General features: G+C 35.0%; 1 protein-coding gene across 1 annotated transcript in view; it reads left to right on the plus strand.

Annotated features, from left to right (window-relative positions):
• The window catches only part of RGS22 (regulator of G protein signaling 22), a 113,200-nt gene extending 90,246 nt beyond the window's left edge, over positions 1-22,954 (plus strand). The window contains exons 18-27 of the mRNA XM_028111275.2: positions 244-419; positions 1,791-1,953; positions 5,389-5,547; positions 8,045-8,113; positions 10,385-10,546; positions 13,471-13,650; positions 17,515-17,673; positions 21,019-21,117; positions 22,592-22,685; positions 22,803-22,954. Of these exons, the coding sequence (XP_027967076.2) occupies positions 244-419; positions 1,791-1,953; positions 5,389-5,547; positions 8,045-8,113; positions 10,385-10,546; positions 13,471-13,650; positions 17,515-17,673; positions 21,019-21,117; positions 22,592-22,685; positions 22,803-22,954 (1,413 nt within the window). The remainder of the gene's footprint in view (positions 1-243; positions 420-1,790; positions 1,954-5,388; positions 5,548-8,044; positions 8,114-10,384; positions 10,547-13,470; positions 13,651-17,514; positions 17,674-21,018; positions 21,118-22,591; positions 22,686-22,802) is intronic.
• The last annotated feature ends 1,523 nt before the right edge of the window (positions 22,955-24,477 follow it).

A 24,477-nucleotide genomic window follows, 5' to 3' on the forward strand; every position in this document is an offset into this window, starting at 1 on the left:
CAAATATATAGTAAATGTTTACTAAATGTTCCTAAAAAGAAGAGAATGGAACAGCAAGGAACAGAATAGAATTTGACAGGAGTTAGAGCCGGATTCTAGATTCTAGATTCTTCACCCACTTCTACCATTGCATTGTTAGATGGTGTTGACCTAATTATTCATTTTTATTTGTTTCCCTTTTTAAATTTGGAAAATAATTTGCTGTATTTAAGAGATTTTTTGTTAAAAGTATCATTTCACTAGGACACTGTGACTGGTGAAATTGGAACTGGTATTTCACGGCTTCCTGAGGTCTCTAAAAAACCAGAATACTGGAATAATGTCCCTGAAGAATATAAGCACTTTAATTTTAATGACCTGCTTAACAACAAACTGGAGTTTGAACATTTCCGTCAGTTTCTTGAGGCTCATTCTTCAAGGTAAAGAACATAACCATTTTAAAATGTATTTCTCTCTGCTGGAGTGGTGGGGGGGTGGGAGGGATGGGGTGGCTGGGTGATAGACATTGGGGAGGGTATGTGCTATGGTGAGCACTGTGAATTGTGCAAGACTGTTGAATCACAGATCTGTACTTCTGAAACAAATAATGCAATATATGTTAAGAAAAAAAAAGAAGAAGAAGATAGCAGGAGGGGAAGAATGAAGGGGAGTAAGTCGGAGGGGGAGACGAACCATGAGAGACGATGGACTCTGAGAGACAAACTGAGGGTTCTAGAGGGGAGGGGGGTGGGGGATGGGTTAGCCTGGTGATGGGTATTAAAGAGGGCACATTCTGCGTGGAGCACCGGGTGTTATGCACAATGAATCATGGAACACTACATCAAAAACTAATGATGTAATGTATGGTGATTAACATAACAATAAAAATTATTAAAAAATAAATAAAATGTATTTCTCTCTTTAAACATCCTTTTTCTAAGCTACTTATTTTTTAAAGCTACTTTGATCCAACATATTATAAAAGTGATTTGGAGCTAGATTTCACCCATGACAGTAAAAAGTAATGAGCATACCTATCTGAAATCTGTATGGGTAACTTTTTGTTGGGGAGTGCATTTTAATAATAGTAACCTCCCACATGTTACTTTAAGTAGTCAAACAAGATTTGTAGTAGTTTTAGCATTGGCTAAATAAAAACACCAGTGTGGTTTATTCTTTTGCTTTTCTACTGTTTCTTTCTTCCGCATTTTTCTAGACAGGTGCTTTAATTAGTATTTCTGAAAAGTATCTCCTTTATATTTTTCTAAGCTATTGAAATTTTACTGTAATACGTTGTAATTTTTATTAGCTAATACATAAATGGAACATTGTAGTTTTGCACAGAATCTTGGAAACTTATGACATATTTATCTAATATAAACTGAAATATTGATCATATATTTTTCCAATAATTTTCTCCCAAATTAGTAGAAAAGGTTTAGACCTGGGAGCCAAATTGCACATATATAGTTTCCCTTCTTAATTGATGCGAATTGTTGTGGATTTAGCATGTTGCCAAATATACATGCAGTAGGTAGAAATTTTCCCAGATTTGACATCAATGATACAAGTCCATTGTTAATGGAGGAACTCTGAGACCCTATCAAAAACAGTGGTAGATTCTTTTCTGATCCCAGTACTTCTGTGTTCATTCATATATTTAGCCAGCATGAGACATATTATTGAACTCATTAGTTTCATGATCTAATCAGTTCTGCTAACTAGTCAGGACAACAACTTGTTTGGTGGGTTAGTAGAATTCAGAGAAAAAAAATAAAAAGGGCTGTACTTTGTTTTTGTTTTCCTTTTAGTATGGACCTTATGTGCTGGACAGACATTGAACAGTTCCGAAGAACAGTTTATGGAGACCGAAAGCAAAGGGAAGCAAAATCTATATATATTAAAAACAAATACCTTAATAAAAAATATTTCTTTGGCCCCCAAAGTCCAGCCTCTCTATATCAGCAGGAGCAGGTATCAATATATAACATATTTTCTTTGTTGAAGTATGAAAACCAGTAATTTTTTAAATTTAAATTCAATTAGTTAACATATAGTATATTATTAGTTTCAGAGGTAGAGTTCAGTGATTCATCAGTTTTATATGATACCTAGTGCTCATTACATCACATGCCGTCCTTAATGTCCATCACCCAGTTACCCCATCCCCCTACTCACCCTCCCCTCCAGCAACGCTTAGTTTGTTTCCTATGATTAAGAGTCCCTTATGGTTTGTCTCACTCTCTGATTTTGTCTTGTTTTATTTTTCCCTCCCTTTCCCTATGACCTCTGTTTTGTTTCTTAAATTCCACATATAACTGAGATCATATGATACTTGTCTTTCTCTGATTGAGTTATTTCGCTTAACTTAATACCCTCTAGTTCCATCCATGTCATTGCAAATGGCAAGATTTCTTTTTTAAATATTTTATTTATTTATTTGACAGAGAGACACAGCGAGAGAGGGAACACAAGCAGGGGGAGTGGGAGAGGGAGAAAGAGGCTTCCCGCATAGTAGGGAGCCCGATACAGAGCTCAATCCCAGGACCCTGGGACCATGACCTGAGCCGAAGGCAGACGCTTAATGACTGAACCACCCAGGTGCCCCAAGATTTCATTTTTTGATGGCTGAGTAGTATTCCACTGTGTGTATATATATATATATATATATATATATATATATATATATATACACACCACATCTTCTTTATCCATTCATCTGTTGATGGACACCTGGGCTCTTTCCATAGTTTAGCTATTGTGGACATTGCTGCTATAAACATTGGGGTGCAGGTGCCCCTTCGGATCACTACATTTGTACCTTTGGGGTAAATACCCAGTAGTACAATTGCTGGGTCATAGGGTAACTCTATTTTCAACTTTTTGAGGAACCTCCATACTGTTTTCCAGAGTGGCTGCACCAGCTTGCATTCCCACCAACAGTGTAAGAGGGTTCCCCTTTCTCTGCATCCTCGCCAACATCTGTTGTTTCCTCACTTGTTAATTTTAGCCATTCTGACTGGTGTGAGGTCATTGTGGTTGAAAACCAGTAATTTATTTATTTTTGCCAACAACCTGAAAGTCATCTTTTTTGTCTTTTGCTTTCATGATTTATATGTTAGACATTTTGGATATCTTACTTTTTAAGCTATTTTTAAGTATCTACAAATTAAATGCCTTTAAAATTCACTCAGGTATACTATAAAACTATGTTATTTTTAGAAGTAGTTTATAGAATAAAAATAGCTTTTATTCTTCCAGTCATCCATTCATTCAGCAAATGAATGTGATAGATGGTGTCATTATTTATTATATTATTACTGTCATTATTACTATATGTCATTATTATACTATGTGGTGTTATTATTTAGGGCAAAAAGGTCAGATTGGAATTCAGCAGTGCGACTGAGTGTTCAAGTAACAATTTTATCATGAAATATGGCTCAATTTTTATGCTTTTGAAATATAAAGAATTAAGTGTTATAACTAATTTGAAGTTTGCTAGTACCACATTACTACCTGGAGATCAAATGTATAGTGTTTGATATCTTTATTTTGGTAGTTTAAAAGGATGCATATCCTAATGGTGTACATTTATAAAATACAAATTTCAGATTAATGCTGAATTCAGTAAATTAAAGAAAAATTCAGAAGTGTTAAGTAGGGTACACCAAATTAAAAAGCTAGATCTTCCGGGTGTAAAATAAGCAAAAGTTTTTGGGAATAAGAAGGAGAAGAAATTCTGAATTTAAGCAACCTTGACAAAATGCCTTGCCATCACATCAGTTCCCTGGGATACAAATCTGGGCTGTATTAGCAAAAGTGTTGGGTATCTCAATAAGCACAACTATGAAATAAACACATGGAGGGCATTTGTTTTCTCTTTGGCTTGTGCTACATTATATGAGGTTTCGTGGTATCTGCTGCTACTGTGTGAGCCTTCTATACTAGAACATGCTGAGAAGTTCAAATTCAGTGGAAAAAGTTACCCATTGCTATCATAGCAAATGATTGTGTTTACTCCAGAAGAGTTTCCCCAATGGCCTTTCTTCCTCATCTTTGGCTTTACTTTTATTTTTTGTTTACTTATTTTATACTTAAGCACATCCACATCACATTATGTTCCATTTAGATCTTGCTAGTTCTAATTTCAGTTGGGTGGCTAAGTTTGCTGTTTGATTAGCAAGACAGTCTTTTCTCTTTTTCTTCTTTCTTCCTTTTATGTATAAAAATCAGTATATCAGTATTATTAAAGGATGGGTAAGAGCGTTTCTCTTGTTTTTATGCAAAACAATTATTTTATTAGTAGGATTTGATTGATTTTATTATTCAAAGGGGAACTAAGAAGAAGCTAATTTTTCCAGTGAGGGGTCCAGAGGTTTTGAAAGGTGTATACACAGAAACAGGTAGAAAACAGAATGATTTATAGCAGGAAATAGCCATTCATAGCTTGTTGAAGCTGATACTTAAACAGAAGGAAGATCTGGGTCACAAAGAAACTGTGTTTTGTAAAAGGTGTCACCTGTTCAGGTCAGAGACTATTCTCTGTATAACCTGATCTCTCTCTACTTCTGCTGCTTCTGTTTTCTTTTTCTTTTTTTTTTTTAAGATTTTATTTATTCTTCGAGACACAGAGATACAGAGAGAGAGAGAGAGAGAGCATGAGCAGGGGGAGAGGCAGAGGGAGGAGCAGGCTCCCTGCTGAGCCAGGAGCCGGACATGGGGCTCGGTCCCAGGACCCTGGGATCATGACCCAAGCTGAAGGCATATGCTTAACCATCTGAGCCACCCAGGTGCCCCTGCTTCTGTTTTCTTCTGTGAAGTTGTTGGGGCAGCCCGGCATTGCTAGCACCACCCTCATCCTGCCAAGTTCAACCCAACATTTGTTTGTGCCTATTTAAAATTTCTGGGTCAATGCCCTCTCCTAAATAATTCATGTCCCATTTTCCCCATACACAAAAGAAAATGCTTTCTCCAACTAGTCAATTTGACCAGAATCACAGATTCATAGAATATTAGACCTGGAAGAGCACTTAGAGAACTCATAGACTAATAATTACCCCCATTTCACAGTTGAAGATGCTGAGGCCATGGAGAGAAAAATGGCATTGCTTGTGGTCACACGGGATAAAAATCCCACTCCTGTGTTCTCTGACCTATATCATGAGCAAAATCATACATCTAGAACAACCATCACATAAACCACAATTATCTGTTTGATGTTGGGGGAGTTATGTGTCTTTACTATCCACGGTATAGCCAGGAGATATCTTTCAGAAAATGACAGTTGTGCTACCTAGCGTGTGCTCGGCAAATGGTTTGGGGGTGAATGGATAAATTAATGACTATTAGTGTTTCTTCACTAAAACAGAAGTTTGCAGTTTTTCTGTTTCCTTTGTATTTTCTTAGATAATGAATTTAAGTGGTGGCTGGGGAAAGATGCTCCATGAGCAGCTTGATGCACCTGTTCTGCTTGAAGTTCAGAAGCATGTCCTCAATAAGCTAGAAAACATGTGGTTGCCATTGTTTCTTGCAAGTGAACAGTTTGCAGCACGTCAAAAGATAAAGGTATATCAGTTGGTGTAATCTTTGGATAGTAATCGGCAGTACCTCTTAAAATATCAAATGTGTCTACCCGTTGACCTAGCTGTTGTACTTCTATGGCACAGTGGTTAAGAGCATGGAGTTAGCCTTCCCAAGGTTTTGCCTCAACCCTGCCCTGTGTTAACTGTACAACTTTAAGGTTTTTTGTTGTTTTTCTTTAAGTAAATTTTTATTTATTTATTTATTTTAACTTTAAGTAATCTCTACATCCAAAATGGGTCTTGAACTCATGACCCCAAGATCAAGAGTCTCATACTCTTCTTGACTGAGCCAGCCAGGCGCCCCTACAACTTTTAAGTTTTATAACCTTTGTTTCCTCATTTGAAAAATAACTGGGGTTAATAAGAGTAATTGCTTCATAAGATACTTGTGAAGATGAAATGAAAGAATGTATGTGTAGTTTCTTAGCGTGGTACCTGGCACACAGCAAACACTCAAATATTACTTATTAATCTAGTTGTTATTTTTTATATTGTTATTAAGTCCTCATATAAATGGGCAAGGATGTACAAGGGGGAATAGTTAAATGCTTTATGATAATTCTGTACTATGAATATTTCCATATAAAATGGGGTTATAAAATGAGATTAAAATATAAAAATGAGGTTTCCACATGTACTGATATGAAAGATATTATTTCTTGAGTGAAACAAGCAGGATGCAGAACAGTATATAGAAGAGAATCTCATTACATGTTCTTATCCATATTAAATGGGGTTATAAAATGAGATTAAAATATAAGATTTCCACATGTACTGATACAAAAGATATTATTTCTTGAGTGAAACAAGCAGGATGTGGAACAGTATATAAAAGAGAATCTCATTACATGTTCTTATATCTCTATATCTATTTATGTATTTCTTTTTCCATCTATCTATTTATATTTGTGTTTATGAAAAAAGTCTAAAAGAATCTGCCTCCTGGGGAGTAAGGATTTTTACTTTTTACTTTGTGAAATGAGGTGTTCTTTTGTTTTTGTTTGTTTTTTGCTTTGTTTGTACTTTATAAAAAGCATGTGTTACTTTGATAATTTAAAATGTCATTGTCACACCAAAAAAAAGGCAAACCTGATCTTTACAAAAATAGCATAAAGGGACAGAAGGTGTAATTTTGGACTTTAGTATGCAAAACACATGCCATTAGTGTTCATCAGGAAAAATCTAAAAGAACTGCCCTCTATATTGAATTTATCAAATACTTTGAGCCTTACTTATGTGGAAATATCCATAGTCTTACAAGCACCTTAAGTTATGGAAAACACAATACAGCTGGGAAAATAGAATTTATAGTATGAAGAAGTGCTCACTTGTTTCAGGCAAAAAGTCCTGGAAATAAGCTTTGAGACAACTCAAATTTCCTCATGTCCTTTCTTTAGGCTTTGGCTTACTAATATTATTTACCATGTTTTCTCACTATGTTGACCACAATAACTTTATTGTAACTTATAACCATTTCCTGACTTACTTAGCATTCTTTGGGTGGCCAATAACATAAACTGATTCTGGCAACCTTAAGCCAAAGGCAAAAGAGAAAGGAGAGAATTTATTATAAAATGGTGCTAGAACATCTCACACACTGAGGGGAAGAGTAGACACCCAAGCTTTAGAAAGGCTAGGGGCTGGGACAGCCCTGGAAACCCAGCAGAAGTTCCTGGATCTTTTCTCCAGCTGTGGCTATCAAAGAGCAGCAGCTGTCATCCAATACTAGTCTCTCTAGGTCAATGCCTGGATCTATCTGATGTGGACAGGGAGGTGGATTCATATAGCACAGATTTGGCAGGAGTGGTTCCCAAGGGAAAATGTTGTGAATAGGCAATAACCTCAAGAAATATCTACTATATTTCCTCCCTGCATTGAATAACTTCTGTGCTCTTCTAAAATTAGTTGTGGCTAGAAAATAGCACAAAAATCTGGGAACTCCTAATTGTCTCTCCAGCTTCAATTTCCATGGGACCCAAAGTGAACTATTATCCACATTTGGGGCAACACGCTTGGGTATTATTAGCTTCATTTTGCAGATGGGGAAACTGTTCAGAGAATTTGAGTGACTTGCTCAGGTACATAGGTAGGGCTTCCATTTCTAAGTCTGATCCTTTTTCTCCTAAACTGCATTATCTCTTATCCATGCTGACCTTTACTTCATTTTTAAAAGCTATTAAATTAGGGGCACCTGGGTGGTGCAGTCGGTTGAGCGGCCAGCTGTTGGTTTTGGCTCAGGTTGTGGTCTCAGGATGGTGGGATTGAGCCCCATGTCGGGCTCTGTGGTCAACACGGAGTCTGCTTGGGATTCTCTCTCTCTCTCTCTCCCTCTGCCCCTTACCGCACTTGTGCTCTCCCTCTCTCTCTAAAATAAGTAAATATTTTTAAAAAATAAAATAAAAGCTATTAAATTAGTAAATGATGTCAAAAAATGTAGACATTCTGAATAACTGGGATAAAATAATTGGTTTTGCTTTTAGGTACAGATGAGAGACATAGCTGAAGATCTCTTGTTACAGAAGCGTGAAAGGAAAATCGGGGTCTGGAAGGCAAGTAGTGTTTGCTATATTCTTCCTCTTGCAACTTCCACTCTGTCAAAATATTACTTTTTTCCACCCCTACTTGTTCAAAAACCCTCATTGTAGACACTGCATTCTAAACCACCAACTCTGTTTAATTGGCTGATGGAATCTGGGGGAGAGTGTGATTCTGCCAGAGCCCTCTTCTTAAAGCCCTCTCGACCTGCTAAACCCTAGAAGTGTGCTTTAAATATTAGACTTTAAATATGCATTTTTGTTTATTTTGCCTGTGATGGATTTATTGAGACAAGCTGTTCATTTCAGCATATGGTAATTTATTCATTACTGAGAGTGGATTGCACAAAAAGAATAAGTATGCAACAGAATGAACAAGTTAAATGATATTGCATTATCCTCTGTTGAGGATTACATTTTGGCTTTAAGAGAATTAAAAACTATCATTCTGGCAATTATTTAAACCACTATAATAGGATACTTTACTAGAAAATGCCTATTTTGCTTCTTAACAAGCATGATAAACAGTCTTCTTTCGGAGCCTACAAATTTATATGTATTCATCCTTCTACAGGTCTTGCTGGAATGTCAGACTAGTCCCGGGTGACCCTCTACATACATAAAATTTTATTTGACTATTAGAGGATTATATGTATCTGTTAGGATGCTCTTTTTCTGTATTTTCCTCTTGAAAGAAAATAAACCATTCTATGTTTGTCTTTTGCTATATTTTTTTTGTTGAAATGCTAAGGAGGATGGGTTTATATTTCATATTATTGTGCATTGTATGTTATGTTATTTTCTGTTTAAATTACTACGTTTTAGTATCTTAAGAAGCAGGTCTTAAAACATTATTTGCTGAGTGGGTTTTAAATAAACATCCCAGTCCAATACATAATTGTTCCTATTTATAGGGCTGTAATTTTAATATGGAACATATGGTGGGGTCTTAACTTTTTGACCAGAGAACATGACATGGGCCTCACTAAAACAGTGTTAGCCATCTAATCACTTTATCTGGGTTAAGGCACTGCTATTCACCTAGACTGCCTGGTGTTGGCTTCCCTTTTCAGTTTCCAATTCAGATGTCATCCTCAAGGCCCTTCAGCAAAGCTTTTACTCCTCCAGGCAGAATGAGTTACTCCTTTTGTGTTCCCATAGTGCTTTTTACCTAACTCTCTCAAACACTTATGCTGATAGTCGCATATGATTTGTTTCAAGAAATTTATTTTATGCATTGTCAGTCATGGATGTTTATCACGTGTTTTGACTGATTGTTACTATAATCCCCAAATTCATTTAAAACATTGCCTTTGGAATGGTGCTTCTTTGCATGATTGTAGACTAAACTCAGATTTGGGGAACTTCAATAAAATTTATCCAGTAAAAAATTTTCTATTCAGTAAATTCAGTAAAATCTAGGTCTTATGTTTTTTAACCTGAGAGGCTAAAGAGGGATGGATATGTGATCTAAAATGGTCAAAATTCAGAAAGTAGACATCTTGTATTTCAAAACTGTGAAGATACAAACTAAGTAATACTGTAAGCATTACTAAAATACCATGGGTCCTTCTGGCTTTTTTGTTATGTAAAGTAAATCCTCAGTCAGTTTATTATTAAAAATAATGTATTAATGATTTTTCTTCTTGTTAGGAAGTATTAATAACAATTTTTATTAAAATAATATAAAGATGTCTCACCTGAAAACATGATATTTTTTCTAGTTAGAAGCTCCACAGCAAATTTTCTGTTTAAATTAACAGGGTTAATTGGTAATATTTTTTAAGATTTTGAAAAAATATCTTAAATGTCCTAGTGTTCTTACTTTTTAAAAGGCAGGAGAGTTATATTTAATATATAACATGATACATACATAATATATGTAGTTATAAAATACATAATAATGATATAACAATATATAATCATAACATTATGGTTACATTTTTCTGTTTAAGTACAGAACTCACGCAGTGCACTAAAATGTAGTTTTTCACCATAGTCCCAAACTGTAATGATTCTTAACATTCTTAAACAATGTAGTTATATGTTCTGAATCATCCAATCATTTCTCTTTCTCTCTACCTCTTAAAAAAAATGATGCCATAAAAATATAAAGGAAACAAAAGAGAACAGAGAGGTAAAAGTTGCCAAATTCTGTTGTGTCCATGCCATAAATTTCAGCAGCCTAAAGTAAAGGAGGTTGAAGTTGGTAATTTTTAGCCTAATAAATAACTTTATTATTACTTTAGAACAAAGCTAATTTTCTGTATTCTCTGCTTTGGACAGCCTGTGGAGAGTAAGTGGATATCTTCATCTTGTGAAATCATTGCATTTCGTAAAACATTATTGAATCCAATTACTGCAAGACAATTTCAACGGTTTGTGGCTTTAAAAGGAGATTTATTGGAAAATGGTGTACTCTTTTGGCAAGAAGTACAAAAATATAAGGTATTATATTGGAAGTTGGAAAAAAAAACCCTTTTTTGTGGAGGAAATGCATTAACACATCAGATTCTGAACTGTAACTTTATAGACAAGATTTGTATAAGATATCCCAATTTTGTCATCTTCAGACCAATATGTAAATATTGAGGTGTTCATTGTTCTAAGTTAGATACATTTCTCATGTAGTGAAGAGTAAGAGTGAGCCCTGAAATGATAGAATTGGATTTTTCAACGTATTCACATATACTCTGATTTAATGAGAACCTTCCTGAAAAGAGTTTTAATTACATTTTTGCATATCACTCCTCTATAAATGTACCATACACATTTTTTCCTGAAGACATCCATATTCAATACTTTAACCAAGACCTCTTTACCAGAATTCCTCCCAACTGTATTGCCAGCAATAGTAATCAAAGATAGAGGATTATAGAAAATAAACCAAGAGAGATGAGAGGAGCTTTTCTATTAGAATGGCCAAATTTTTAACAAAACAAATAAGTGAAAGAACAAGTGGTTAGGAGCAAAGGCAGTTTTAGGTTTAAGTGTTTATTGAAACCATATTTCATCTTTGCGTTGGAGAAAGGAAGGGACTTTCTAGGTATTATAATCTAGACTTGAATATGGGAGTGTTGTCTAGAAATACCCAAGAGTAGGCATCCAGACTCTGCTTCAGTTCTCCCACAGGGAGCAGATTCATTTCTGGGCAAGCAGCCTATTTTATCCCATTATAAAGGTAGAGAATCAGAATAAAACTGGAATTTAAGAGGCTAATACTTTCAATTCACCTATAATCTAAGTATGAATTATGCAATACTAATACTCTGCAGCATTTATATTCTATATAGTTAGTAATTGCTCAATAAAATCTATTTCCAAACTCTCTCCAACTTACCATGAAGCTGTTTTCTACCTTTTCTGTTATGAACAATTTTTGTACTATTCTCACCTTAGAAATTTTCTCAGAAAAAATTTTTTGAGATAAAATTTTTCAAAATCTGTCACAAGGTAAGCAATATTAAAATATTTTTTTAAGAATTAGGAAGGAGGTGGAGTCTGTTTTCCAGAATAGGCAGTTATTATGAGTGGGCAGAATTATTTTTAAGCTAGTATGAATATGAGTAAGCCCAACCCTACTAGGACAGGAGGTAATGCAATAAACCTTGCACAAAAAGCATTTAAAAAAAACCCACTCCTTCAAAGTCAACCCTTAGCTGTGTGACTGTTTCTCCTTCAAGGCTGCCCTTGGTCTTCATTTAAATATCTTGTCTGTGGCATAGAATGGAAGACATATAATTCTAGGTAACTAGTTAAAATCATGCTATAGGAGGTAATTTGTTCATTCTAATGTGCCAGCCATTATGCTAGATCATAGGAATAAAAACGTGAATACAACACATTGCCCGCCTTCAAGGAGGGAGACACCCATGAAAACAAATATCATGACATAGTATTGATTATGATCCATGTTCTAACTAGGTATAATTTTGGCACTGAGGAGGGAATGATGCAGAGAGGGTTGTAGGTCAGGGAAATCTCAGCAGAGATAACATTTAACTGGGTCTTGAGAGAGTTTGCTAGGTGGAAAGCATTCCACCTGGTATGGCGAAATCTTACTGAGCTCACTTTTATATGGCTTACTCTTATTAAATGTTTACTATCTGCCAGATATTGTCTTAATTCTTTTCATGTAACAGTGAATTTATTCTTCAGAAGAATCCTATTGGGTCAAAGCTGTTATTCTTGCCATTTTACAGATGAAGAAGCTAAGGCACAGAAGGGTTAAACTCCTAACATCATGTAGATAATTAAGTGGTAGAGCTGGAATTTGAACCAAGGCATTCTGTTGCTAAAGCTCATGCCCTTAACCACTAAGTTATGTTCACCCCCCCCCACCCCCCAGCAGTGATTGTGGTAATATGCTTAGAAATTGAGATCTGGGTTCTTCCCAAATTTTCACAATCACAATCTTGAATTGTGAAAATTTGGGAAGAACCCAGATGTTCAACAACAGGACATTACTTACTTAATTATTACACATCTATAGAATTGAATACTCTGCAACCATTAGAAATCATGCTGTAGGAGAATAATCAATGATAGAAAAAGATATTCATCTTATTGATTTTTTAGAAACCTAGCTACTAGAAAACAGTATAATTTAATCTAATGTGTGCATGTATATGTGTGTGTGTGTGTGTGTGTGTGTGTGTGTGTGTGTGTGTGTGTGTGTATGTGTCCATAGAAAAAAGACTGGAAGGATATATTCATCCAGCAAGTACTTATTGAGCACTTACCAAGAGCCATGCTAAATCCTGAGGATACGATCATGATCAGAATAGTCTTCCCTCCTAGAGCTTACAGTGTCATGGGAGGGACAGACAAGCAATAGACACGGTCATTAAGACTGTGATTAGAGCTGTGGTGATGGAAGCACAGGGCACAATGGAATTACCTACTAAGATGGACATCTCTCCTGAACTGAGAGAGTCATCGAAAGCCTTCTAGAGGAAAGTCTTTTTAAACTGAGACCTTAATGATAGGTGCTCTTGCTTCTCCTCCAGGAAGATTGAGCCTTTAAAGGGCAGGTACTGTCATGGGACTCAGCTGGTATATAGCAAGCACCCAATACAAATTTGTTAAATGAGTCAAAGTAGACATTGACGTTGTTCCTTTGCCTAGGAGTAGAAGCACTCAAGATTAAGTGAAACGTGTTTATGTAAGGTATATGCATCAAAGTGTTAGGTTCCTCAAACCCAAGAGAAATAGAAGATATGATTTTTTTTAAGATAGCCTTCACATGTTCTAGTGCCCTCTTGACCTGAAGTTAAAGAGTATATATTACTGAAAGACATGTTGGCACAATTCTATAAAGTATTCTAGGAATGCATTAATCATATATTGTTCTATCTTTTCTCCTTTTTCAGGACTTGTGCCATTCTCATTGTGATCAGTCCATCATTCACAAGAAGATCATGACTATTATCAACTGCTTTATTAATTCTAGTATTCCACCAGCTTTACAAATTGACATTCCAATAGAGCAAGCCCAGAAGATTATTGAACAAAGGAAGGAGTTGGGACCATATGTGTTTAGAGAGGCACAGGTAAGAGATCAGGGCATGCAGCTAAGGGTATTTTATTATTTATTTTATTTTATTTTATTTTATTTAGCAGCTAAGCATATTTTAAAATAGATGAACAATCTAGATATTCTTTTAAGTGTTTGCATTATTCATATTTGACAAGGTTCCAACCTTCCTAATACTGAGATTTATTCTATTAACAAATTTTTCTGGGGTGCCTGGGTGGCTCAGTTGGTTAAGTGTTGGGCTCTGGATTTGGGCTCAGATTATGATCTCAAGGTCCTGGGATTGAGCCCTGCGTTAACTCTGTTTCAGACTCTGCGCTCAGCAGGAAGTCTGCTTGAGATTCATTCTTTCTGTCTGCCCCCCCACTCTCTCTCTCTCTAAAATGGATAGATAAATCTTTTACATTTTTTGCATATTCCACAGATCATAAAAAACTAGTAACTTATTATTTTGTTGATAATATATAGCAAATACAATTACTTAAATACTATCCTTGGCTCTCCATGATTATCATTTTTGTTTCTAACTTATAAAACTCCAGCCAATTCCTCCTTCCTTTCCCACCATTCCTATTTCCTTTAGAAAATCTGCTACTGCAAATATGTGGTAAAATATGTGTGTCCCAAGATTTGTATATTTTTAAAGATTGGAATATTCACATAGCTCATAAAGTAAGTGAGAGGAGATTTAAGTACACAAGCTCATGAAAGGAAAACCATGCCTGTTAACCTGCTCAAATTACTTCTTTTTAAGATAAATAATAGAAAACAGCGATTTGATGAACATAATTTATTTGCATTTTTAAAAGCCTTTTAGTGATGTTGTTCCTGAAAAATAATTAAGAAAAATAAATTATAATGAGGGTAATAGGGAAGGCCATGTCATGATTTAAGTGATATGAAACAGAGATTTAGGATATGATTGCCTTTGAGCATGGAAAAAAAGGCCATTATTCCTTAACATTCATTTGTGAGCCAGCTGTGTTCTAAGTCCTCTAAGGAACTGAAAATGGACTCACAATCCAAATTGTGCATTAAAAGAAGTGAAAATATAGAGGAACAGTTGAGGATGTGCTAGAGAGAAATAGGGAAAACAACAGTATCTGTTAGTGAAAAGATTTTAGAGATCACTTAGCTTAGCCTAGGTCTCTGAATAATCAGACCAGGCCTTGCCCATCTAGATCAAAGACCTTGAGTCTGCAAGTGCATGTCTGGAGCTGCTTGTATTTTTTGGTTCCGCCATACTATCTAGGGATTGAAGCCAGTGAACTCTATTGGAGTCCTCTAGTTTGTGCCCTCTACTTGATTTCCTAAAATGGAGTCCTAGACATGTCTTAAATATGGACTTCGGAGCATCAGAAAATAAGAGAATGTTTATATAGAGTCCTCACCCCACCAAACTGATGATTCTTCCTGCGTTTCCTAAGGAAGTTCAGAGAATAGCATCACCTTCTACCCAGGTGTGCAAGCCAGAGATCTGGTTACTATCTTTATGTCTTTCTTCTCCTTTATTCCCTTAACCTCATGTCTGCAGTCCCTAAAATTTATCCACTGGTCTCCTTGTTATCTGTCATCCTATCTACTTTTCTCTGACTCTGTGCCATTACCTCAGTTCACATCTGCAATACTTCACATTAATTGCCAAACGTGCCTCTGAGCTCTCAAAACCATTTAACTCACTGCAGACAGAGCCATCTTTTTCAAAATGTCTATCTGATCATGTCGCTTCTCTGCTTTCAATTTCAGTTATTCCCCACTGTCCTCAGAATGAAGACCATACTCATTTATCTCTCTTAGGCATATCTCTTACCATTCCCTGCTACCCATCCCCCAGTTTTACTGACATATCTGTACTTCCACAAACAAGCCTTACTCTCTTCCCTCCTGAGTTTTTTGCGTTATCATCTACTCTCCCTTGTGCTTCTGTAACATCCTGTATACGTCTATGTTTATCACACAAAACTGAAAATGCCTATTTTCATGCTAGCTTTCCCACTAGACTGTAAGGTGTTTGAGGGCAGGGAATGTTTGTTATTTACCCTTGTGGCCCAAATGCCTGGCACAGAATAGGCATTTTTGAACACATTTTTGAACACATAGATGACTGACACGAGAAGTGATCATTTGTGACAGAAACGAGTAAGATCAAATTGGAAATGAAAGCAAACTTGAGTGAAAGGGCTGCATAGTAGATAAAAAAGCCTGTTGCCTGTTCTAGTATTGTTATCAGTATAGCCTCTGCCTGTTCCGCACTTGCACCCCTAATAGCTTTAAAGTTTTCTTCACTCAGCCAAATTTTCACTGGCCCTTTTTACTCATACTAAAGCCATTGCCCATCTCCTGCCAGTGAGCAAAGTAGCTCTATAATTATTAAAACATTTTCTTACCTACAGTTTGATTTCTTTTAAGGTTCTGGAGGCACGGGGTAATTTTCATGACCAGCACATATGTTATTAACCTAAAATCTTAATTGCAACTTGTAGGAATAGAGCAGTTTTATATCTCCTATTGAAAAATTGTGTTCTACTTGGGTGACTTTTACTGGAAGCCTTTCTAGATTGAAATAACTATTTGAGAGCTAGGAATGACTCAGGTTTTGGAGAGATAACTGAGGTATAGGGTCAATAGTTGGTAAATAGAGGAGGAAAGGGGGAGTATTTAAGTTTAAGAAGTTCATATAAAAACTACCATGATCCCTTGACATTGGAGCAAGGGCTTACTTAAATAAAGACATGGCAGGTAAATGTAAATGAAGTTTTTTAAAAAGCCTGCCGTTCATCAAATAAAGAATCTCTAGCCTTTTTGTTCAAAATGCCAAGAAGCTACAGAATTCAATGATAAAACTGTATTTTTTTAATTTAAATTCAATTAGCTAACATATAGTACATCATTGGTTTCTGGTGTAGTGTTCAATGATTCATTAGTTGCGTATAAACTGTATTTTAAAACGAATAACTTTAGAATTACTAATAATATCCATATACAGAAAAGAGGAATAGTGAAGTATACCAACCAATTGAGGACTCTGTTGATCACTTCAGCACTTGCTTTTTAAAAAATTCCTCTATTCCCCTGAAGAGTTGGCTTGGAGCCTAATGGGATGGTTCATTTTTCTCCAGGGCATTAGGTAAAAGTCATTCCTAGCAACAAGATGTTGGGCTTGATCTGATGTGGCAAGTCCTACCTTCTTGGAAGTAATGTATACCTCTGGAACTAATGGAAATACTTGGCATGGGAATTTGAGCAACAATTCTTATCTCTATAAATATCACAATTAATCACTTAACGTAGAGTGTCCTCGTAGAAAGCATTTGTCCAGGATACCACCCTGCTTCTTAAACATTACTTTTCTTGCTCTCACATAAAAGAGATTATATCATTTAAAAGTTACTCAAGATTTATTCTTAGATCTGCAGCTTTGTTTAAAAGCTTTTCCAGAGGTATTTCCTTTCTCTAAAAGAAAGAAAAGGGGGGCAGAGAGGAGTTTCTCTTGATGGACTGAATATTTGGAATACTTGTATAAAACAGCAGAGTGTGTGGCAGATCAACTAGTGTATGTTTTAAAAGAAAACATAAATTTCTTATTTAAAAAGACCTAATGGATTCTTTATTAATACAATCAATTGGTTAGGGAAACATAAAGAATAAAGTAACTTTTAAGTGTATTTTTAAAAAAAAAAAAGACTTCTCATTGGTAGTAAAATACACTGATCATAAGCATGTGCTGAGCTAAACTATACCAAGATGTCTGGAGACAATAAGTTGGAGGAAACATGCTGTATATTAAAGATAGAATAGTTAATCCATTATTATGGTGAATTAGAGTTTAAATCAGTACATTTGTATGAAATTGTAACCTGAGACATTGTTTTTTATACAGATGACAATTTTTGGGGTTCTATTTAAATTTTGGCCTCAATTTTGTGAGTTTAGGAAGAATTTAACTGATGAAAAAATTATGAGTGTTTTAGAGAGAAGACAAGAATATAATAAGCAGAAAAAAAAATTGGCAGTCATAGAAGACGAAAAATTTGCAAAGGTAAGACAAAACTCATTTTGAGTTGAATCATACTTTTATTTTTTATTTATTTTTTTCTTATGGTTTGAATCACACTTTTAAAAGGTATGTGATGTGTGTGAATTTAGAGAAGAATTTGGGCCAGAGAAAAAATACAGAGACATTATAGAACACAGATTTTAGTGGCTTTAATCCTTTAGTTAGAGGTTTCAGACTTCATTTTGAATTTCTTAAAATTCATCTCAAATGTCACCTCTTCCCTGTGGAAGCTTCCTTGACCTTAATAGGCAACATAAGCAGCTCACATCCACTGTAGTAACATTCCTCACTCTCTTGGAGAATGCTTTCTATAGCCTCATAAATAAGTTTTTGCATCTGTCATCCTCACTGGACTGAGATTCCCAAGGATAGTATCTGTCTTGTGCATCTGTGTATCATAGCACATAGACCAGTGTCCAGCATATGCTCAATTATTAATCACTGTTTACTGAGTAAATCAGGAATAAAAAAAATGAATGAATGAAAAGATGTCATGTACTCATGGGAAAGCATTTTCAGTATTACAATTACAGAATAATACATGACTGTGAAATTTATAAATATGAATCATAAATTACCCAACTTGCCTATTTGTCCATTTATTCATCCATTCATCTGTCTATCCCTATATTTATCTATTTTCTTTGAATTGAAAAAGGGTAACTGCATCTAACTAATTTATTTGTTTATAGGCTTATGCTTATTCTATTTTTTAAAAGAAATTTAAGTTACTGAAAGATGCAAAAGTAATATAATGAATGCTCATATATACACAGGTCAAAATAAACACTGCTAACATTTTGCCTCTTTTTTTTTCCCCTCCTTAAAATATTGTATAAAGAGTAAATACTGCAGAAAGAGCAAACTCTCTTAATCCCAGCTCTGAGTTCTGTTACCCTCCCCATTCCCAAGAGCAACCACTAAGCTTGGGATATATTCTTCCAGATCTCTTTAAAGATAGTGTTTTATACATGTATGTATACAATTTTGTAAATAATATAGAGGACTATGGAGGTTCTCAAAAAACTGCCAAACTTCTCCAAAGCTGCAGAAGCAGCTTTCTCTGTTTTGATGTTTGTATGGTGTATCTTTTTCTATTCCTTTACTACCTATACCATTATATTTCAATTAAACAGCGTATAATTGGGTCACGGTGGTTTTTTAAAAAAAATCTATTCTGCCAATCTCTGTCTTTTAATTGGTGTATTTAGTCTCTTTATCTTTAGTATAGTTTTTTATATGTTAGTTAAGTCTGCCATTTTATTTCTTGTTTTGATTGTTCCTCCTGTTTTTCATTTTATTCTGTTTCCTTTGTCGGCACTCCTGTGGATTACTTGCCTATTTCTTAGAATTTTATTTGGGTGTGTCTTTGTTAGATATTTTAGTGGTTGCTTTAGATATTACATTATAGATACATGACTTTCACCAGTCTATTAGTGTTGACATTTTACCAGTTTGAGTAGTCTAGAAACTGCTCTCCCCTATAGGGAAAAGAAAGAGTTTCCTAATTTATGTTTGAGGGTTGAAGCAAAAATTATAAAATGTTGGAGTTTTCATTTTCTGTTTTATTCTTTTGACGGCTTTATATGGATATCATCTGCCATTTTCTGCTCATTTTGAAATGTCTTATATTTTCCTCAACCACCTCACCCTTTATAGGGATGTGGTCCTCAATATATGTTGAGGATATATTTAAAAAAAGTATAAACAGGTGAGGGGAAGTTGAGGGGGAAAAAGTCTTTTTCCCCTCACCTGTTTATACTTATTTTAAACTCCAACATTTTATAATTTTTGCTTCAACCCCAAACATAAATTAGGAAACTCAAGGAGAGTGGAAAAATCTATTCTATTAAGCCATATTTTTGCTCTTTCAATTTTTCTTCCTTCCTGATGTTCCAAGATTTATTATTTTATTCTTTCTTTTCCCTGTACGTAAAGTATTGTTTCTCACTTACTGCTTTCAAGACTTTTTCTTTGTCTTTAGTTTTCAGAATTTGATTATGATATGTCTTTCAGGATTTGATTATGATATGTCTTATGTGGATTTCTTTGGATTTCTTTTGACTGAGGATTACTCAGGTTCTTGAGTCTATAGGTTTATGTCTTTTGCTAAGTTTTTTGGGGGGATTTATATACATATTATATATGTGTATGCATATGTATGTATATATAAACTTTTTGATCCATATATCTGATTTGTATACATATTATGTATCATTTATATACATATATATGAATCAGAAAGAAAGTATATATAAATAACAGGTGTATAAATCCTCTATCTATTTAATCAAATTTCTTCTCCATTGAGTACCTTATAGCTTCACTTTTGAGAGATTTTTGTCTTTTTCTTCAGTCTTATTTTAAGTCCAGTAAACTATCGTTTTTCATTTCCTTTTTATATTTTTGGTCTATTTCTGGCCTGAGTTTCTGCATTTATGATTTGGAATATTATTTAATATATGCAAATATTTGTATACGAATATTTAGTTAATTTATTTTATAGTTCTCCTCTGACTCATGACTGGATTTCTTGGACACTACTGTCAGCAACTAAATTGTGTACACAGCGTCATTTATGATAGTAAAAAATTTTAATGACTTAAGTTTCTAATAGCAGGCATTGATTAAATTTTCTATGGTACATACCTTTACCAGACTATTATTCACCTGTTGAAGTGATGATATAGTTTATTTTTTTATCATTGAGGATTTGCATGCATAGGACAGTTCATCATTGGAAATGATGATGTATTCATTTCATCATCCAAATACTCGTGTGTTATACTATATGTTGTATGGTAGTCATACTGGTGATTGATAAAAAAAACCCTCCCCTTTACATTTCCATTCTACTTTTTTTTTTCCCATTCTACTTTTATTCACATAGAAACGTTTTCACAACATTTAACATGAAAAGGATATTTCAAAAGAGCATATATAGTGTGATTCCATTTTGTGAAACTTATGTAATAAAATATAAATATTAAAATTATAGATTATATCTATGTCTTTTTCTGGTGAGAATTTTGGATGGATGTTTATGAAACTGTTTACAATGGTTTTTCTTAGATGCCAGAATTTTGGGAGTGATTTTTATGCTCTTCATAATTTATTATTTATTATAAAATATTTTTACATTACTATGAAAGAAAATTAAAGAGTTCATAAGTTATGTCACATTAGTAATATAGATTTGATGAAACCACAGGTGTGGTACTCACCACAAAACATGTTTTCATTTAATATTGTGACCCTTTTACTGTAAATTTATACTAATACAGTTTTACCCATTTTTTGGAATAACTTAATTTAAAATAATTACAGGATGGACTCAAACAATATGCAAGTTCTTCAGGATCTGCTATCAGAACAGTTACTGTAGCCACTGACCCAGTTTTAGGCATACAAGCGTACGGTCGACAGGTGAGCAGTTAACGGTGTCACAGACACTGCTTCTTCTACAGCAGAACGCAGTCACTCGGTTATTTTACAATAGTCGAGGTGTGCTTGTTGGAAAACAAAGGTAAAATTATGCTGGAAGACATTGGAAGGGAATTTCCTTGAGCCTTCAGAGAACATCAAAATTTCAGCTGATCTTGGATAATATAATCAACAAAAATACTTTTTGATACCTATGAAGAATATTTAAGAGGCAGCAGTTGAAATGACTATCTTATTGGAAAAGAGAATAAGGCAGATAGAAAACAAGATGGAATATATTTGGTTGATATATTCTTGGGTTAAGAAAAGAAAGAAAAACGTCAACTCTCCATCGCAATTTTTTACTCCTTTGAAGTGGTCATAAAATTGGCCAGTACATGACCATCAACAACACATGTTAATGCATTCACAGTTTTTATGTTTATATTTACATGTATAACTTGTACATCCCATGAAATTTCATAAGTTTATGTCCATTTTTAATGACTTGTATCAAAGTGTTTGTGTCTTAAGATAACACTAGCTCAAGAAACAATCTTTTTCGCATTTAGGAATGTCAAACAAATTCAGCCACTCAGCTAACATAGAACTGATAGACTGTAAAACTGTTATTGAGAGAAGGGAAATGTCCAATTTTGTGACACCATATTTTGAAAAAGGTAATAGCTAAACATGTGTGGTATGTAATAATGCCATTTGGAAGAACATTCATTAGCAAATAACTAGCATTAAATTTCAGAAACACGGTGTAAAAATAAAGGGGGAAATGTGGAATTCGAGATAGCAGGCTTCTAATTTTCACTGTCATTTACAAGTCAGTATTACCTGGAAGCCTGAAAAAAAAAAAAACGGAATTTGCTTTGAGCCTGTTAAAAGGAGAAAGGGAGAGAAAAGAGGATGATGATGATGGTGGTGATCTCTTGTCATATATCTCAAGAGTTTTATAAGAAACTAAAAAGCTTTTGGAAACCAAAGGCATTCCATAAATGTAAATTATTATTGTTGTTGCTATTGAAGGAATACATGTGAATTATTCCAGCAATTGGTAGAGTTATAATAATACACTCCACATTTTGCAAGTGTGGATGCTCTGTATATGCATTTGTTTCAGATAGATTTTGCACATTTAAGAATTGCAGTTAATCCAAATGCAAAATACCCCCCCAAACTTGGATCTCTCTTAAGCCTCTAAATTCATAATCAAATTAAATATATAGGTGCCTGCATAGCTGTCAAGAAATCTATAAAGCCTTTGCAACATTGATTCATTGAGAAATAGTTATAACACATATAATTACAGCACATCATTGAAGAGTTATATTCAATGATCTGTTATTGAAGTTTGTTATACTTCAATAGAAGGTTTAAATGAAGAGACTTATGTAAGTCATCTTACCTTCAGTTTATTTCCTGGGGCAAACATTTCCAAAATTAAGTTTGAAAATTGTCTTTCTAGCCAACCTGGTGCTACTCCAAGTACATAGAAGCCTTAGAACAGGAAAGGGTTCTTCTTAAAATTCAAGAAGAGCTGGAAAAAAAGTTATTTACAGGTAATTTTTGCTTTCTGCCTACAGGATTGCTTTGTTACCTTCTACCATGGATTAATTGTAGAGGACTTTGCTGATGATAACTTCGCTGTTTTCCTTCTTTCTCTTATTTTTGTGCAGCTACACCATCTTTTACAAATTTTAAGTCTGCTTCAGCCATGTCTTTGAAAAAGACCATATCTTCCCACAGCATCCAGAGTGAGTTTTCAGTGATAGTCTACCTGCAGTTCTTCCCTGTTAGAATTCAGCCTGCCACGAGGCCATCAGCATAGAGACAACAAGAAGGGATGAAGACTGCTTTCCTCCTAACTGCTCTGACCCACAACTTTGGAGAATTTCAGTACATGTGTGTGCGTGTGTGTGTGTGTGTGTGCGTGTGTGCGTGTGTGCATGTATGTGTGTGTTTGTGTGTTCTGTTTTCCTTTCTGTTTTTTCTCCTCTGCTGAGAACCTAACTCTCCATCCCATTTTTAGAATGATAGTACTCATGTGGGTATATAACCCGCTGCTGCTAGATGCAAGGTAAGTCACAGACTGAAAGTTGTTCAGTACCATCCATGTCCCTCTGACACACACACTCGTGCACACACAGCTGCACACACGCACACACACAAAACATACAGGCACCACACACACACACACACCACTAACAAATTGATAGGTAAGAGTGAGCACCTTGCCTCCCTTCTAAGTGGCACAGTCCCCTGAAAAGGAATGCTTCCAGGGAATGATCACTTATTGCTTCTATTTACTCCTTATCTTTTCTTTTCTTCCACAAAGAACAACAGAATAGGGTCTAGCTCAGTTTCCCGAGTTTTTCCAAGTTCCATCTCCCCAAGTTGGGAATACAAGAAGAAACTGAAAATAAAGAACTGAAAATCAAGCCAAGTCCTTCTCTCCTACAGATACTGATACGATTATACAGTTTTAATTTGACTGGCTGCTAAGGTAAAGGCTTCAATGCCTTTACAAAGTAGTATAGTAAAACATGTGGTATATGTGTGACCCAGGGAGCCAGTATTTGAAGAACCCAGTAAAGGTCCCGTTTCTCCGATCTTCTATCTTACTGCTTAGCTTTTTGTGAATTTTGGTTTTTTGGTTCTTGGGAGGGTTTGATGAGCAGGCCTTCATGTTCTTAGCCTGTTCATCTTTTTTCTCTCTTGGTTTATCCTAGCCACTGTACCCTTCTGCAAGTTCCCCAACCCCTTAGGCCACCCTCACGGGGCCTCAACCTGGAGGGTTTGCTGATATATCCGTTCATTCTTTTTTTGATCCTTATTACAACTTTTTGTTAAGTCTTTTGTTTCTTTTCGATTTAGATTTTCCATAACTGCTTCTGTTTTCAGCCATTTATTTTTCTCTTGCAGGAATTCCTTAAACCAAATTTAACTGATATGGAAGCTCAAGTGATTTTTTTTGATGGCCTGCATTAGAGCAAGCTTACCATCTAAATAAAGTTTGGCATGTTGTACTCTCATAGTTTTAAAATGATAGCTATTCTGTATACATGACATACAAGACCATAAAATTTTTTAAAAACCTATTTAGAATAAAATGACTTCTGTCTAGGTTAGAAGAATGAAAATGGTTTGCTAATCACAGAGCATCAGAAAGTACTGTGTTATGCTCCTCAGGTAATCTTTCAGTAAATATTCTTGGAGCATTTACTCTATTTCGTTAGCAGATATAATCAGCAGGGGGTTAGGGGCGAATACTCCCTAACCCAGTACATTGACCCAAAACAAAGAGAAGTGACTTCGAACCCCATCCCTTTCCCCAGCTCTGAAGGAACTGAA

The sequence above is a fragment of the Eumetopias jubatus genome, unplaced genomic scaffold, assembly GCF_037043125.1.
Source record: "Eumetopias jubatus isolate StellerSeaLion01/CBP00866 unplaced genomic scaffold, mEumJub1_p1.0 scaffold_4, whole genome shotgun sequence".
Lineage (NCBI taxonomy): Eukaryota > Metazoa > Chordata > Mammalia > Carnivora > Otariidae > Eumetopias > Eumetopias jubatus.